Genomic DNA, 16,950 nt, shown 5'->3' on the forward strand with positions numbered 1-16,950 from the left:
CCCGCTGCAGGAGGGCGCAGTGGCCGGGCGCAGAGTATTCACATCAACTGCACGTAGCCCTGTCGTGCGGGGGTGGGGTGCCCAAGGGTCTGTGGACGTGTGTGTGTGTGTTGGGGTGCACGCTGTGTATGGGCACGTACCATCCGGGTGGGCGAGCTCATTGTCGGGGGCCTGGCGCCCCGCAGCAGCCTGAGCCGGGATGCTCCCCACTTCCCTCCACTCCGCAGAGCCCTCCCAGGGGGCCATCCGGGCTCGGCAGCTTCCTCCGTGAATACTTGGCTGAGCAAGGCTCTGTGTCTTGATCCAATTTTTGTGATTTATATTTTCCGTAATTCTACTTGGTCAGGCCTTTCAGACTTATTACACAGGGAGCACTCTGTTCTCGTATAATATAGAAAGAACGGTCTGTGTTGCCACGACTTCTCCCTGAGATGTGCTCTCCCCCCTCCCTGGGGCCGTGTGCACATCCCCTGCTCCAGGCTCCCTTCTGCCCTGTTTCTGGGGGACGTTCGTGCCCCAGGCCTGCCTTCTGGATGCTCTGCAAAAGCCAAGCTCTGTTGCCCCACACTGGCTTCAGAGCAGACCCGGGGGGGCTGGGGGCCAGCAGAGTGGGCTCGCACGCGGGGTGGGGACAGGGCGATGGTCTGCTGACACAAGCGGAAGCTGCTGGCAGAGCCCCTGGGCACCTGGGGCTCTCTGGGGCGTAGAAGACCACCGCCGGGGGTCTCCTGGGCCAACCCCTAGGTCAGCACCTGGATCCCTTGGGTCCCCAAGCTGCAGAGCAGCCCCCACGACGCCCTGCCCACCCGCAGGCCCCACTGATGAGCCAGCGCACACGCAGTGGAGGGGAGCCTGCTCGCTTTATTCGCAGGCCCCAGAGCATGGACGCAGTGAGGACAGGGACGCGGGGAGCCCCTGGGGGCCGGGCGCCGCTGCGTGGACCCCCGGGCTGAGGGCCTCTGCCTCTGGGAACCTCCTTGGCCGCTCTACTTCCAGCGCCCGCCGACTTTGCCCTTGGGCGCGGTCCCGGCCTTCTTGCTGCTGTAAATGGGAAGCAAGTTGGTCTTGAGCATGAGGGAGTCTGGGACCCTAGCCGACCCCTTCCCCAGCCCCCAGCAGACCCCAGACCCTGGCAGCTCGGCCCAGCCCAGCCCTAGCAGCCCAGCGGCATCCCCAGCCCTGGTCCAGCCACAGTGACTCACCTGTGCCTGCCCACGCGGGCCTGGGTGACTTTGTACCGGGGGCATTAGTGAGGTTAAGGGGGTGCTGGCAAGAGCTGGGCCCCTCTCCCTCCCTTCCCCACCTGAGGGACTCAGGGCACGGGGCCTCATGTCAGGCCGACCCGAGCCTGCCCGGGCAGCTGTCCCTGCTGGTGGCCGCCTTTCTCCCCGTAACTCTGGCCTGAAAAGAGCCGGGCCCCCCACCCCCCGGCCAGGATGGGCAGGGGCAGCGGGCGGCTCCGGTTCCTCACTCCAGGCCAGCAGTCCAGCCTGACAGACTCGGGACCTGGGAGGCCTCCGTCTTGTTCTAGAATCTCAGCCCCTCGGTCACCAGTGAGAACAGGACCTCGGGCGACGGGGGTCCTCAGGAGCCCACCCCATCTGTCTGAGCCCTGTGCGCAGCAGGCAGCCAGGAGCTGGCGGGGAGCCAGGCCGCCAGGGGGCGGTCATCCGCGCTCTTCATGGGCAGCTTCAGGCTGGAATGGGCCCTGCGGCTCCCAAGGCTTCAGCGGGAAGCCTGGCTCTGAGGACCCTGCTCACAGCCCGGGTCCCTCAGCGGAAGCCAGCCTGAGAGCCCTTTGGACCACACACATGCACACACTTGCACGCTCATGCACACACAGACACCTAGCCAAGTGACCCGTAAGAACCCCGGCCTCACACCACAGAGCCCGGGGCGGAGGGCGTGCGCTTTTGCCAGCCCTCTCTGCAGCCCTTGGGGTGGCCCCAGCTCAGCCTCCAGTCTCGGGCACTGAACCCCAGCAGGCGGCACCTGGGCCCACGCTCTCCAGCCCTTCCTGACAGCTGCTGCAAAGGGTCCCATGGACCCAGCAGGCTCATCAACCCCAGACCAGGGGTCTCACGCCAGGCTGTGCAGGGGCTGCTGAGTCCCTGCGCAGGTCACCCTGGGGATGGGGGAGACAGGAGGCTGCAGGTCCGGGGTACAGGGCCCAACATGCTGGCCCAAGGGACCGGCTGGTTAGTCCTGTTACTGCTCTGCTGAGGGCCGCCTGCCACCAGCACAGGCTAACATCTCCGGGCCCCTGGGGGCAGTGGCAGCCGACCCCGTGAGGCTGCGTGCCTGGTGCAGAGCATGGGGCGGGCAGGGCTACTCACTGCTTCTGGGCCTGGTCGATGCGGCTCCTGAGGTTGGTGATCTGCAAACAACACAGGGGACTTACCTGTACATCTGCACAGGGCCAGGCTGCATGATGGCCTCCTGCCCGCAGGCCCCTCGGCGGCCCTGGAAGGCCTCAGTGCTCTTACTGTGTCCTGGCTCCTTTGGTCTGGAGGAGCTTAGACTTGTGTCTCTGACTTACTCTTGGTGGACTGAGCTGGACACCTGGGCCATGACACAGCACAGCGCCAGAGCTGGCCACTTACCTGCCCACCTCTGTGGGATGTGGGGCAGGGGCACGGGTCGGAGGTGGGCTCGCAAGTACAGCCCCCGCCTGGCCGCTGGAGCTCAGAGCCCCGTGGCCATCTCACTCCCTGGCCCAGCTGCTCCCTCCTGCTGACCGCCCGGGGGAGGCTCAGGAGGCAAGGGCCAGCCTCTGCTGCCGACGAAGGGCAGCGGGTCAGCCTCGGAAGCCCCCAGGTGGCAGGCAAGGGGGAGGAGGCGGGCGGGAGGACCCAGGGACGTCCTCCAGGGTCTCCGTGCCCGCTGCCGCCGACACCCTCAACGACCCAGGTTTCCGCCATGCGCAAGGCCCGCCGTGCATGAACACTAGAGCCTGGTCCGGGGGGACCCCGGCGACTTACAACTTGGCCAGCATCTCCACTCTGGCCCGGACGTTCATGATCTAGAAAGACCGAGATGGTTAGGGGGCGGGGTGGGTGGCCAAGGCTTCGGTACCCTGTGTGTCGGGGCCAGCCTGGTCCGAGGCCCTCGAGGCTCTCCAAGCTCCCAGGGACCACTGTGCACACTGTGTCAGGGCCTGCTCTCCTGGCTCAGCACGAGTGCGGCCAGTCTGGACCCTCTGAAGCCCATTTCCAGAGCCAGCTGGGAGCACTGGCACAGAGAGTGGTGCCCCTCACCTGGTCCCCTGGGGGAGGGTCTTTCCCCAGAGGGAGGTGGGGAAATTGAAGTGCAGGAGGACCAGGCAACCCACCCAAAGACCCCAGGCTCCTGAGAAGGAGACAGAACTCCTCCAGCTGTCAACACTGGTCACCCACACCCCCTGTCTCAGGGGCCAGTGGGAGAGGGGCCCTGAGAGTGGACGGTCCTCCTCAGGGGACACCGGAGGCTGGAGGGAAGGGTCTGTCGCAGGTCTATCATCAGGGTCCATACCCAGCCCCACCCCCGGCCTGTGCTGACTCCAAGGCAGTTGTCTACCCAGGGTTGCCGACCTGAGCTGTGAGCCCAGGGTGGAGGAGGCACCGGCCAGGCCTGCTCCCCAGCTCTGAGTCCCCAGGGCTGGCCTGGCTGGAACTTGGGTTTGCAGAGGAGGCTGGGTGAGGCAGAACCCCCTCCCCAGAGGAACTCAGTGCCCCCCTGGTGGGCTCAGGACATCAGGTCTCCAGACCCCTGCCCCGAAACAAGGGCACTCTGCCCCACCGCACCCCCCGCTGGCCCTGAGCGCCGTGCTGACGTGAGGCCAGCCTGGGCAGGGCCCCCCGCAGGGCAGAGGCCTCGGTCGGGGTCCGGGGACTCGGTGCCCACCAGCGGGTGAGGCCAAGGACACCACACTCACGTCGTATTTCTGGCGCTTCAGCTTCTCCCCGTACTCGAACTTGTCGGTCTCCAGCTGGTACAGGGTGTCCCAGAGCTCCTTGGCCTTGTCCCTGGGGGGCAGCCGTGGGTGAGGGGCTGGCGGGTCAGCCCCGGCAGGAGGGTCTGGGCGCCACCCCCTGCCCCGGTGGACCCTCACCTGAGCTTGTCCTCGCTGAGGTGGTCGATGTTGAGGGGCTTCCTCCGCTCGGCCAGGACCTTCTTCTTCATCTCCCGGGCCGTCTGCTTCTTGCCTCTCTTCTGGTCTGCCTGCGGGGACGCGGAAGGGGGCGCGTCGAGCCGGCCCCGGGCCGCGGTGGGCAGCGTGGCCCCGCGCCCGTGCTCACCTTGGCCAGGTAGCTGCTGTAGTTGGCGCCCATGGAGGACAGGGCCTTCTTCTTCTTCAGGTCGTCCTCAGCCCTCCTCTTGGCGTCTTCCTCCTCCCGCCGGGCCTTCTCCTCCTGCGGGGACACCCCCACCCCCAACCAAGACCTCAGCGCAGCGGTCGAGGACCTGCTTGGGCTGGGAACCTTCTGGAAGGTCCCGGTCCCTGTTGGGTCTGCCCTCTCACAGGGGTTCTGCGGGGCGGGGGGAACTTGGCTGATGGTCTGGGTTCCTAGGCCAGTGTCGAGGGGAATGTCAGAAATGGGGAGGCCCGGGAGCCTGGGGGCCGGGCAGGGGGCCAGGCTGGGCGGGGGGCTGCCTCACCGCCAGTCTGTTCTGGCGTTCCCGCTCCTTCTCCGCCCGGATCCTCTGCTGCTCGGCTCTCTCTGCTCGGCGTTTCTCCTGAGGCCGGAGGGGAGCGGGTCAGCCTGGCCTGGCCCTCCCCTGGACCCCCGGCCACATCCACCAGCCTGCCCTCCGCCCAGGGCACAGGACTGGACTCCGCAGGACTGGACTCACGATTCTCTCCTTGAGGGCAACCAGCTCCTCCTCCTCCTTCTTCCGAGCCTCAAAGTGGCTGTCGATGAGAGCCTGGAGCTCCATGAGGTCTTTGTTCTGGCGCTTCTTCTGGATGTCCTGTGGGGACGGCCCATCACACCCGCCCTCCTCTCGAACTTTGGGCTGCCCGCTCCCTCAGCCACGGGGTCGAGTGGTGCCCCTCCTTGTGGCTGAGTCCAGGCCATGCAGAGCCCTGAGGTCAGTGAGCACCCCTATGGACTACCTCTGACTTGGCCTCATTGTTAAGCCCAGAGATGCCTGGGTGGGTTGGACAGAGAGGAAATTGGGGAACGAGGCAGTCTGATGGATACATAGATGGAGGGGTGGGTGAATGGGTGTAACAGTGAGTGGGGGATGATGAGCGAGTAGATGGGAGTGGATGGATGAGTGGATGGACAGATGGGAGGAGGCACAGATCGATGATGGATAGTTGGGTGGGTGGTTGGATGGATGGGGAGAGATGGGGACATGGGGAGATGGATGAGTGGGGAGGAAGGAAGAAAGGTGTTATTCCCAGACGAGTTCCCTCTGATCCGGGAATGAATCACAGCAGGATTGCGTGGAACTAGGAAGCCCCAGTTCTGGCTGCTCTAGAGGATGTGACCTTCTCAGGCTTAGCCTGGAGCTGAAGGCTGGGGTTCTGGGGAGACTGTGTAAACCTGGGTCCCGTAAACTTACATCGAAGTCGACTTTCTCCCCTTCCGGGATCTTAGGAGCAGTGAGTCTGAAGAAGAGAGAGGGTCTCATGAGTACAGTGAGCAGGTCCCCACCATGATGGTTGACTAGACCCAACCTGGCCTGGCCCCAGGCTGGCCCTCCTGCCCTTCATCCTGGCACCCAGTTGAGGGCATATGGCCTGATCTTGTTCTTATCAAATATATAGCCCACAGTCCCCAGAGTGGCTTGACCCTTCTAGAAGTTTACAGCCTCTTGGTGTCCTTCTGTCTTGCCCACTCCTGGGCCTCTCAAGGGCTGTTTCAGCCCTGCTCACCCTTGCTCTCTTTCTCAAACAAAAGAAGGCAAGGCGGCCACCATAGACCGTTCCCGGGTCTTTGGCCTCTGCGGTCAGGAACGGCCATCTCGGCTGACCCTTTGCGTTTCTCTGGTCACTCTTTGACCTCTCTTTCTGGGGACCCAGAGGAGGGAGTGCTGGGCAGAACGCACACCATGCGGAGGAGAAATGAGATCCCTCTTGAATCCCTCCGGCCGGGACGGCCATGGCCCTCCCTCTCCCCCCATACATCTCAGACTGAGCAAAGAGTTAAATCCACAAGAGAAACAAGAGCTTCTTCAAAAAAGAAGAGAGTGGGACTGAACGTGGATCGGCATGCTGGCGAGGGAAGCGATTTTCTGAGCTCACAAGGTCCCACTCAGGCAAAGATGGCCAGAGGAGTCCATACAAATGAAAAACTTATGGAAAAAGGCACAGCGTGGAAGGGGGGGAAAACCAGACTAGAAAAATATTTTCAGCAAATACAGAGAAGACTTATATCCTTATGCAAACCGATGATTAAGAAAACATAGAGACGCCCCCGCCGTTAGATAAATGGGCAGAGGGTGAACGCTAGCAGCTCCCCGAGAAGAAAGACCACCAGTCAACACACGTGGGAGAGGCTCCCGAGCCATCAAAGGAATGTGAACGAAAACAAGCCAGAGAGGCCGTTTCTCATCCACCCGTCAGAGGCTCCGTGTGCAGGCACGTCGCGGGCCCGGGCATGCGGTGTGGAGACCGCGCTGGCCGCCCTCGTGGAAGCCTTTTGGCAGAGGACATCAAAAGCCTTAAGAACGTTCCTACTCTTTGACCCAGTAATTCCATTCTGGGAATGCGGCCTAGGGAAATAACCCGAAAGACAGAAAATGCTTTCCACCCAGCGTTATTTATGATAGTAAAATATTGGGGAAAGCCTTAATATCCTGCAATAGAGGAATGGTTAGGAAAATTATGGTTTGTCCAATTGATGGAATATTATGTGGCCATTCAAAATATTTAAGAAGACTATGTAAAAACATGGAAAAATACTTAGGAACAGCGCTGTATTTTAGAAAAGCAGAATTCAAGTCTGTATAGACAAGACGATGTTTGAAAAACAGCTCAGAGTTTCAATCCTTTTTTCCGAGTCCTATGCATGGAAAAAGAGTAGGAAGAAATAAGCCTTTTTATTTCTTTCTCCTCTTTTCCGCAGTCTGGCTGGCGGGGTAGGAGAGTTATAGATGATTTTTTTTTTCACTGGACTTTTACGTATTTTCCAAATTTTCCTTAATGAGGTGTTTTATTTTCATAATGAAAACACAAACATTTTTTTAAAACTAGAAAATATCTTGTGACCCGGCAGCTTTCTTTAAAATTGCTGAAAAATAAAGTGTAACGGATGGAAATGGGCTGGCTACACATTCACATATTTCCAGTCCTCTGTGGAGAGTCCGCAGGGCTCCCCTAAGTGGGAGCGAGCACTTGGCCTGCGCTCAGAGGCGCTGACACGCCTTCCCCTGCAGAGCAGGGGAGGCGCGTGTCCCCCGAGGACGGGGGGTGAAGCACGTACAGAGGGCCGTGGGCTCACATGTACTTATCAGAAACAGAAAATCAGGAACGCCAGATTAAAACAAGAAACCTCTGAACCACTAGCACGCGAGACAAATGAGCGAGAGAAAGCCTCTTTGAACGAGGTCGAAGCTTCCCCCGGGGGCTCAAGGTCCCCACGAAGGGGAGGATTGGGGCTCCGGTCAAGGCTTTGTTCCCAGGCGGGTTTCAAGGCCGAGAGCCTCCCTGCCAGCACCCCACTGCTCACATCGAGGGCCCCGGGAGATGCGGGGGGCAGTGTGGCCAGGAGGCTGGGCACCGGAAAGGGCCACAGGGGCTCCACGGGGCCTCCCTCTCTGTGCCCAACTCCCCCGACTTCCTGCCCCCTCTCTTCCTTCGCCCAGGGCCTCCTCCTGCAGGAAGCCATCCTTTCTAGTCTGCATGGTCTGGGCATGGACTGGACCTCCAGAGTCCATCCCTACCGTCCCCAGGGTGAAGCCTGCCCCGGAGGAGTGCACCAGCTGCCCTGAGACCCCGTTCCCTGGGCGAGCCTCACCCTGAATCCAGGACCCCGAATTTAGGAGCAAACGAGTGGCTGTGGCCCCTCGAGGGTTTGGGTCCCCAGGGCATAACGAGCTTCACGGCCTCTCTCGCGGGACCGGGCCCCGTCCGAGTGCCAGGCCTCACAGGCCCCCCTCGCCCGGCCCAGCCCTGCACTCACCTGGGTCTCGGCTTCTCCTCTGGTCAGCAGGGTGGCGTCAGGGGGAGAGAGGAGACCGAGAGACCAGGTGAGAGGGCAGCTCGCTCAGCCCACAGGTCCCCGCGCGCCTGACCGGGGCCCCCTACAGTGAACCTGCCCTCCCTGCCCGCCAGGGGCTGGGGACTTGCCCCCCCAGGGCCCATACGCGGGAGCCCCTGTGGGCTCTGAGGAGGAGAGTGGGTGCAGGGCCCAGGGCAGGGCAAGTGGAGAGGAGAGACGGGGTCCCGGGGTGCCACACCCTCGGGGCAGAGACAAGACTGAGGTTGGGGGCCGGGTGGAGGAAGCGCCTTCCTGCCCGCCTCCTGACGTGCCCGCTGGGCCCCTGCTGACCCCCGAGTGTCAGTGTGGGGCGGAAGCTCAGGACATTACAGAGCTAAGTCCCGTGGCAGACGCAGCTCGAAGCAGCAAGGCCTGGCCCTTGGAGGCCCCGGCGTCAGACGAGCAGGACGGGCGGGTGGGCAGGCGGCCGAGCAGAGGCACGGAGAGCCCTCGAGACAGACCCCGGGCGGGCGGGCGGGCCTCTCTGCCAGGGTCTGTCCAGACTCCACGCGGGCACCGCGTGCGGCCAGGGGCCTGGCCTTACCTGCCTGGTCCTCCCAGTCCTCCTGCTCCGCGTCTTCGGGCGGAAGCGCACATGCAAGAAAAAGCGGCGGGGCGCGGGCGCGGGCTGGGGGCGGGCAGCCGGGCACGCCCGGACCCGCTTCCCCTGGGTGGATGCTGACCTGGGCCCCGTCGGTGAGCCCGCTGAGGGCTGCAGGGCTTCTGTCTGGGAGGGTCTGCGAGAGCTAACTGCGGGGCCAGGATGCCCGGGAGACCCCCAGCCCCAGAAGGCCAGCGGTAGCTGGAGGGGCCGCTGGGGGCCCGTGGGTGCTGGCTGCGGGCTTCCTTAAGCCTTTCCACTGGGGGTGGCCTCCCTGGAAGAAAAGCTATGACACACCTCGACCCTGATGCTGGTCAAGACTGGGGCCTCAGACCTGCGGAAGCCTGGCTAGTTGAGGTCCCAAGCCGAGGGGACGAGAGCGCTGAGGCTCAGCCCCGAGGGGCGCAGGAGCCTGGATCAGCTCGGCCCTGCGGGCCAGGCACCCGCCCCTGCTCCTGGGCCTTTGGTGGCGAGGACAGGGCGGTCCACGTTGAGCTGCCGGTGCCCCGTCTTGGAGGCCTGGCCAGGGCGGGTGGGCTGTGGTCAGGGTCTCCCTTGCATCCCCTTCCTAAGCGCGCGGATCCCTAGGTTGCTTAGCAACCGGCCTGCACTTGCACAGCCTCCTGCGCCTACTGGGGCTGCTTGGCTTCCAGGTGGGCCTGGCGTCAATGCCCCCCACCCCCCGGCACCTGGTGGGGGACTGGGAGGGGGGCGAGGAGCGGGGGCGGCAAAGCGCCAGGCGGCAAAGCTCCCGGCCGGCGGGCAAGCAGGACGCGAGCTGGCATCCCCAGCCTGCCTGTCTGTTGGTCTGTCAGCCCCAGGCCTGGTTCCAGGGTGGCCTGGTGGCCTCCCGGCCCTCGGGCCCCGCCGGCCCCTTGTCTTGCAGGGGGTCCCCCCAAGGCCCCTGGAGGGGAGACAGTTTGGAGCCTGTGCTCTGGGTGCAGGCCCCGTGAGGAGGCCCTCTGCAGCCCCGCGAGGGCCATGTGAAGGCGGGGGGCTCTGACTTGGGCCCCGATGGCTCCACCCAGGGGGCCCCGGCGCTTCCAGGCCCGTGGGCCCCCACCTCAGCCTCAGCCTGACTTTCTGCTTCACCCCACTTTCCTTCCCACCGTTCCCTCCTCGCCACGACTTCTCCGCTCTGCCTTCCTTGCTGTCTGGGGCCCTGCCTCTCCCCCTCTGCCCTTCTCCACCTAGCCTGGTGGGTCCAGGGGGTCCCAATGGACCCCAGTACCATCCTCCCAGCACCCCTCTGTCAGGCCCTTCGGGCCTGGCCACCCCACCTTCCTGCGGTGACCCCGGGCGGAGCCTCACCCCCTCAGCCCTGAACGCTCGCTGCCTGTCAGCCGTCTGACACCCTCTGTCAGCCACCCTCCCCATCCCTGGCCTAAGCGTCCCACCAGGCCCCAGCCCTCCGGACGGCAGCGGGGAGGGTCAGGCAGGCGCAGGGGTGCTCAGGCCTCAGCAGGGGATGGGGAGCGAGCGTACCTTCTTGGACTTCCTCTGTAGAAGCAGCACCGGGGGGGTGGGGCGGGGGAGAGAGAACCACTGTGAACCTCAGGCAGAGGCTGAGGGCGGGCGGTGGGCAAGCAGGTGAGTGGGTTATGTGGCCCCTCTTGTTCCTTGTCGGCCAGGCTGCGGCTCACACCCACACACACCCCGTGTGCACACGCACCCACACGGGACTGAAGTCATGGCACATACCTGGTTCATGAACTTCATGGACTAAGGAGGGCCATGGAACAAGAGGCAACGCGTGGGTCAGAGGTCAAAGGAGAAAGGATCCCGGGTTAATGGAAACAGCCGGTCGCCACGGGAGGGTCAGTGGCCGAGGCCCAGGGGTGGGGAGCGTGCGGGGAGTGAGCGAGACAAGGTCAATGTTGGCCGGGGCAGCGCCCCCCGTCCTGTCCCTGCCTGCCCCCGGGCTTCGCTTATCTCAGGGCACGCCTGTTGCTTGAGGGGCCACTGGGGTCCTGCCTCGCTTGGCCACCCCGCCCCGTGCCACTTCCCACCTCCTTCAGGCCCCCGAGGACTTCCATGGGCGCAGGGCTGTGGCCTGGAGGGTGGTCCCCCAGGGCCTGGAAGGGAAGCTTCCTACCGGCCCAAGGCCGGGGCACCCGTTGCCTTTTCTCTCTGTGCCCACGGAGGAGCCTGAGTGTTGGGTACCAGCTCTCAGCTGCCCTGTCTGCTGTGCCAACCCCAGGGTTCCCAACCCTCCCACTCCCCAGTCCCGCCCCTGACCCGGGAGGGAGCTCCCTGGGGCAGGCTAGAGGGGGCCCGTGCAGGGCACTGCTGCCTGGCTGGGGGCACAGACTGCAGGGGCTTTTCCACCATCGCCCTGGGCTGCCCCGAGACCCCCGTGGAGGGGTCAGGTGCCGAGGACTCTCAGGTACCCAGCTTGGGGCAGGAGGCAGGCCTCAGGGATGCCCCCAGGACAGCTAGGTCTCATTTGGTCCAGCGGTCTCCTCACTGACCCACCCTTCCTGGGCTAGGGGGCGCCTGGGCCCATGTCGGGGGGTCAGTGCTGGCCCTTCGGGGGGCCGGCCCACTCTGGTCAAGCATTGGCCGTGGTTAGTGGGTTACGTGGGGGCCACATGTGGGGGCCCCTTGGCTGGCTGGCACCTCACCGCCCCCTCCCCGGCCTGCTGTGCCACAGCCAGCCCCGGGCCCCACATGGGGCCCAGAAGTCCTGCGTCCACGTACCTTCCTCGTGGACCTCAGGGACTTCTGCAGGCGGGGGGGGCGCTGGGTGTGCAGGGGTGGAAGGAGAGAGGAGAGGTTAGGCCGGCAGCGCACTGCACGCCCTTAGAGGGTGGGGCACGCGGAGTCACGGGACAGAAGGTTGGCGGGTGGCTGGGGGCCGGGGTCTTGGACCCCACTTACCTTCCTCCTGGGCCTCTTCTGCAGTGGGAACCAAAGGGAGCAGAAGGGAGAGAGGAATGAGACAGTCGTTAGGGGCCAAGCACGGGGCGGCCGGGAAGGGAGGAGCCCCAGGGAGGGGGATCGCGGGCAGTGGGCGCTCCAGGCACCAGAGAGGCTGGCAGACATCGCAGGCCCGCAGGGCCTCTGCAGCGCAGCCTGCTCCGGGTCCTGGGGGTCCCGCCCTCCCCTTTCCTTGGGGAGCGGGTGCTGGAGTGAGGTGTCTGTACTCCGGAGGGTTTCGCTAAGTAACAGACCCTGAAGGTCTCAGAGGTGGGGACAGGTGTTAGGGGAAAACCCAGACGGGTGTGGGCTGGCATCCTCAGGGGGCCCGGCGGCGGGCGGCAGAGGCAGGCATTGGAGAAGCCCACTTGGGGGACCTGCCCACACGACCCATCGACTTCCCCTGGGAGGGCACCGCCCGGGACTGTGGTTCCCTCTCAGAAAGAAGTCTCTCCACCTTTTCAGCAGAAAAAAGAAGAGTTTTGCTCGTGTTGTTAGGGTAGCCAAGTGTTTTCAAAATAGTTTCAAAACCCAGCGCTCAGAACACCCCACAGGAGAGCCGGCCCAATGGAGCTCAAGAGAGCCTGGCCGCGGCAGAGCAAGGCCCAGGGGTGCCCATCGGGCCTGCGGACCACCCCGCACACTCTTCCCGGGGCTGGGCTCCCCGCCTGCAGGGGCTCGACCCACCGGGAGGGGCCTCCTGACCCACCTGGGGTCCCCATTCCCAGAGGGAGGGAGAGGGGGAGAGCTGGGAGAGACAGGGACAGAGAGACAGAGAGACACAGAGAGGCAGAGAGAGAGGCAGGTGGGCGCACACCAGGCTTGCTGTTAGTGTCTTCATGACCAAATCCCAGCTAACCTCACACACCAGGGCTACCGTGAGATTATTACGTATAAGTGATACATAATAATGCAGGAGTATTAATGAACAATTAATGACCGCCTCTCAATGGAGGGAAGAGGCGGCTGTTAGGGGTGCAGGAGGTGGGGATTAATGACCACGGAGGTGGACGGTTAATGGGTGAGCTGGGCGGGGGCCTGGGGTGCGAGGGCGCCTGGGGGTCACCTCTGTTACCTTCCTCCTCGTACTCTTCTGCAAGGGGGTAGAACAAAGGAGAGGAAGCGGTTAGAGGGCGGGGGGCCAGCCTGGACAGAGGCGGGGGCCAGCCTGCCCTTCACCCCCTGTCAGGGGAGGACCGCGAAGACGCAGAGGCTCGTGGGCAGGGCTCTGAGCCTCGAAGGCCTGGTCCTGCAGTGGGAGCGCGGTCTCCCCTCTGCAAGCAGGGTGTCACGGGGCAGGGTGTCCATGGGCTGGGGATCTGTCCTCTGAAAAGAGGTGCAGGGGCAGGGGTGGGGGCCTGCTTGCAGAGGGGCATCCACATGCCCGCGGCTTCCGGGGGGCTCCCCGGGCCAGGCGCTGGCTGCAGGTGGAGAGCCCCGTCCCACCTCGGCTTTCTGTTTAGAGCCGATGCAGAGAGAGTCTGGCGTCCACACTTACCCTCCACGTGCTCGCTGTGGGGAGAAGGGGAGTGGTGAGGGGTCAGTTCTTTGCAGGGAGGGGGGGTCTCCTCTGGCCTCTGAGCACACGAGGCCCGGGGGTCTTGAAGCTGGCGGATACTCACACTTCCTCGTCCGACATGGCGGCTGGGTGCTTTCTGCAGGGGGTAGGGGGAGACAGGGTGTGAGTGAGGAGTTGCCTGGGTCTCGAGATGCAGGAATGTGGGGGTGGGCTCAGCAAGCCAACTGTGGGGGGCCATCCTTGCACAGGGGTCGAGGGCCAGCTCCCTGGCCTGGGCGGGCTGCACCCGCGCAGGGCCTCCTCGGCAGGCTGCCTTGCTTCCTCCGAGGCCCCAGGCCCCCAGCCCTCTTCGCCCCAGATCCGATCCCCCTCCGCCCCCCTTCCGGGCCTGGCTCCGGCCTGCTGCCTGGAATCCTGGAGCTGGGCGGGAGCTGGGAGGTGGTGGCTGGGCCGACATGCTCTCTGCAGCGTTCCCCAAGGAGGATCATCCAGAAAGCACGCGGCTGAGCAGGCTGGGGCGGGGGGCCCTTCCTGGCAGCTCCGGGCCCCAGCGAGGCCCTGCTGAGGTTGCTCAAAACCTCCCTCTTGGCGGTCTCTGCTCTTCGGTCTAGATGGTGGGGCGGGAGAGGAGGGGGCTCCCAGGCAGCCTCTGAATTGCAGAGCTTGGCTCCTCAGAATGGGCCACGTGGACCTTCCCTGGCCTGCCCGCCTGCCGTCCCTACAAGGCCCACTCCGCGGGAATGAGCCATGCTGCCTTCTCCCACTCACGGTTTCCCATGAGGATGCTACGTCCTCTGATGGGGGCACCCAGGGATTCCTTGGGTTCCCTCACGGCCCTCTGCAGAGCCCTTTTCAAAATCACGAGAGAGTACTAGGCATCCATTCCCTCCCATCTCCTGTTGCCCCAGCAGACTGAGCCCTGAGCTCACCGGGATGGGTCTGGTTTGTTTCTGAATGTCCACGCAGCCACCCCTCCCCAGCCTGGCGCCCCTGTCAGGCCCACATGCCTTCTGAGAACTGAGCGAACAACCCCGTTCCTTCTCAGCCTGCTTTCCCAGGCCCCAAAGACGCTCTTGAATTTGTCAACGTCTGCAAAGAAGCTCTTGCCCGGGCCTGGCTGTGTGCATCCAGGTGCGGCCGGCTCTGGGCCAGCGCGCTCGGGGACCATCTCTCCGTGAGCTGGCCTCCGTGCAGGCCTGAGGCAGCCAGGGCCTGGGAACACTCGGGGCAGCTGCATCAGAATGTTGGCCCGGGGTTTTGAAAAACAGAGTTCATGACAACACGCTACAGCCCACTTGAAGACAATAGTTCTGGTCCCCCCGGGAGCTTTGTATAAGAAAAACACCAGTTCATCATCGAAAAATGCATTTACATCGCATTGCTAAGGTGGGAACAGTTTTCCGAAGCCTCTGTCAAGAATGTTAATTTTCCCAAAGCAATTTAAGCTCCATGCAAAATTAACCAGCGGATGGGTCTCTGCTAACCCCCTCCAGGAAGCCAAGCGGCGCTTTCCCAGCCTGTTCTCCCTTCCTGGGGCTCTGCTGCCCCCTCAAGTCACAGCCTCCTGCTTCCTCCAGCACACTGCTCCCACGGCCCTCCATGAGCCCTGTCCCTGGGTGCTGGGCCCCCGCCCCACCCAGGCTGCCGTCATGCCCTGGCTGTGCCCACCTCTCCCCCTGGCAGCGCCTGACACCTGTCACCGCCTTGAGAGGGGTGGTCATGGCTGGCGTCCAGGGTGGGTTATTTTTAAGGAGTCAGTGGCAGCTGAGGCGTCCAGAAATAGGCACCCAGATTAGCCAAGACACCTCTGCCCAGAAACCCAAGATGTTGGGAGGGGGGCTGCGAACATCCACCGGCTCAGGTCTTGGCCCGCCCACCCCTCAGTCAGCTCCCCTGCAGGCCCTGCGCCCTCTTGTCTTCTGGGCCGGAGGACTCCGTCCTGCACCCCAGGCAGGGTGCCCACCCTCCAAACAGGGAAACTGAGGGCCCTCGGGGCCCCTGCTGCTCTGCCCAGTGAAGCCCTGGGGGTGACACCGCGGCTCCTCCGTACCCCCCATCCCCTGCCGCTGGGGAGGGGCCCGGGGTGGGGTGTGCTTGGGGGCAGGGTGGCATTTCGACAGCTGAGAAGGAAACCAGCTGTCCATTTCATGTCCTGCCCTCAGAGGGGCCATTGTGCAAACAGCCTCTGAGGTCACTGCTCCTCGGGGACCCCTCCTCCTTCCTTCCTTCCCAAGTGACAAGGGGGGGGGGGTGGGGGTGGGCGGGGAGCCAGGAGGCCCTGCCGCTCGCTCGCCGTGGGACCCTGACCCTCTTCCATGACCCCCGGGCCCCCGCGGTCCCGTGTGGCTGTGGCTCCCCAGCCATCTCCTCCCAGAATGGTCGAGGGCACCAGAAAGGTTGCTGCCTAGCGAGGGCGCCCCGTCCCATGACGTCAGGAGGATGGCTGGGCCCCAGCCCCAGGGGGCACAGGAAAGGCGGTGGGGGCGCCGGGGCTGGGGAGCTCGGGCCGGGGCTCCTGGGAGCACGTGCTTCTCTGCCCAGGCCGAGGCAGGCGGGCGGAACAGATGCCGGCTGCCCGCTCCTCCCTCTGCCGGCTGCCCTGCTCCTCCCGTCCTGTCCACTCCTGGCCTTGGCCACTGGACACTGACTCCCGGGCTGCAGGGGTCCCAGCCGCCCACTTGCACAGACCTGCTCTGCAGGGCATCACACAAGCCCCACCCTCGTCTTCGTCTTTACGGATGGCGGCGTCGGGGGCAGTGGCCGCTGGGCCGAGAGCCTGAGCCCCCGAGGAAACGCTGGCCAAGGCCAACTGGGCAGCAGTGGCCCCAGCGCAGCGGGTGGCCTTGAAGCCTGGACAAAGCCCCTTTCTTGCCTCTTCAACCCACATCCTCAGCTCTCTCTAGCTGTCTGCCTGGGGACTGCCCCCTGGGCCTTCCAGGGGTCCCCTTTCTTCCTCCCTCTTGGCCCTCCCCAGATCCTGTGCTTGGGTATAAAACAGCTTCTTCTACATCCAGTGTTCAGTGAATGTGACCCCACAGTGCCCACATCCCAGACCCTCGAGACCCCGGGGTGGCTTCCTGGTGTCTCTGAGATGCTGTGCTTAGAGTGGAGAGGCTGGAAGGCGTGGTGTCCGTGTCCGGGGACCCCAGGCCGCCAGCACACAGCAGGCCGGCCCAGGCCCGGGGCTGCCCGTGGTTCTACTGACCTGCGGCTGGGTCTGGAGAGACGGGCAGGAGCTCGCTGTGGACAGGACCGGCTCAGGCACTGCCCGCCGGCCGCGCGCCCTCGAGTTATAGTGACATTCGATCTTGCCTGGCAGCCCATTGGCCGGGCTCGGTGGCCGGGCGCGTGCGGGCGGACAGGGCCGTGCCCCAAGGCCCCCGACCAAGTATGGGAATAGCAGAGGAGGCCCAAGGAGGGGGCTGCGTCGGAAGAGTCGGGGGCGCCCTCCTCCCCCGCCAAGTGTCAGCTTCTATTTTTACTCCCCCGACAGCGGGCACATTCTTGATGGGCTGAGGAGGGTGAAGAAGGTGTTGGGTGGCTCTGAGGAGGCAGCCAAGGACTCTCCTTGGGCCTGGCTGGATTGGAGTCCCCAGGGCTGGGGCCCTGACTTCCCAGGCAGCTGCCCCTCCCTCCAAGGAGTTGCCCAGAGAGGGGGTCCTCTCAGGAAGGGGGTCTGCTGTCTGTCCAGCCAGGCCCCGGGCCCACCCAGCCTCCTCGTC

At 64.3% G+C, this 16,950-nt stretch overlaps 1 protein-coding gene across 15 annotated transcripts; it reads right to left on the reverse strand.

Moving 5' to 3' along the window:
• Positions 1 to 841: 841 nt before the first annotated feature.
• Positions 842 to 16,542, reverse strand: TNNT3 (troponin T3, fast skeletal type). 15 transcript variants are annotated; one of them, XM_061407403.1, is made up of 18 exons: positions 16,434 to 16,542; positions 13,332 to 13,364; positions 13,208 to 13,221; positions 12,785 to 12,802; positions 11,671 to 11,688; positions 11,491 to 11,532; positions 10,492 to 10,512; positions 10,276 to 10,290; positions 8,734 to 8,766; positions 8,112 to 8,130; positions 5,551 to 5,596; positions 4,834 to 4,950; positions 4,639 to 4,716; positions 4,278 to 4,391; positions 4,091 to 4,200; positions 3,914 to 4,004; positions 2,982 to 3,022; positions 842 to 1,041 (listed from the first exon to the last, which is right to left on the reverse strand). In XM_061407403.1, the coding sequence occupies exons 2-18, from the start codon at positions 13,346 to 13,348 to the stop codon at positions 987 to 989; spliced, it is 849 nt and encodes a 282-aa protein (XP_061263387.1). In that variant the 5' UTR covers positions 13,349 to 13,364; positions 16,434 to 16,542; the 3' UTR covers positions 842 to 986. The 15 variants fall into 15 exon arrangements, with proteins under 15 accessions (XP_061263387.1, XP_061263386.1, XP_061263388.1 ...); XM_061407402.1 differs by lacking the exon at positions 2,982 to 3,022 and adding an exon at positions 2,337 to 2,377 and having other exon boundaries at positions 16,434 to 16,541; XM_061407404.1 differs by lacking the exons at positions 2,982 to 3,022; positions 12,785 to 12,802 and adding an exon at positions 2,337 to 2,377 and having other exon boundaries at positions 16,434 to 16,541.
• Between the last annotated feature and the right edge of the window lie 408 nt (positions 16,543 to 16,950).

The sequence above is a fragment of the Bos javanicus genome, chromosome 29 (genome assembly GCF_032452875.1).
Source record: "Bos javanicus breed banteng chromosome 29, ARS-OSU_banteng_1.0, whole genome shotgun sequence".
NCBI lineage: Eukaryota > Metazoa > Chordata > Mammalia > Artiodactyla > Bovidae > Bos > Bos javanicus.

Coding starts and splice junctions, on each gene's coding strand:
- TNNT3 (XM_061407403.1), bottom strand. Junction 4,951..5,550: donor GGGAGAAAGTCGACTTCGAT/GTAAGTTTACGG, acceptor CCGTCCCCACAG/GACATCCAGAAGAAGCGCCA. Junction 4,201..4,277: donor ACAGCAGCTACCTGGCCAAG/GTGAGCACGGGC, acceptor GCGTCCCCGCAG/GCAGACCAGAAGAGAGGCAA.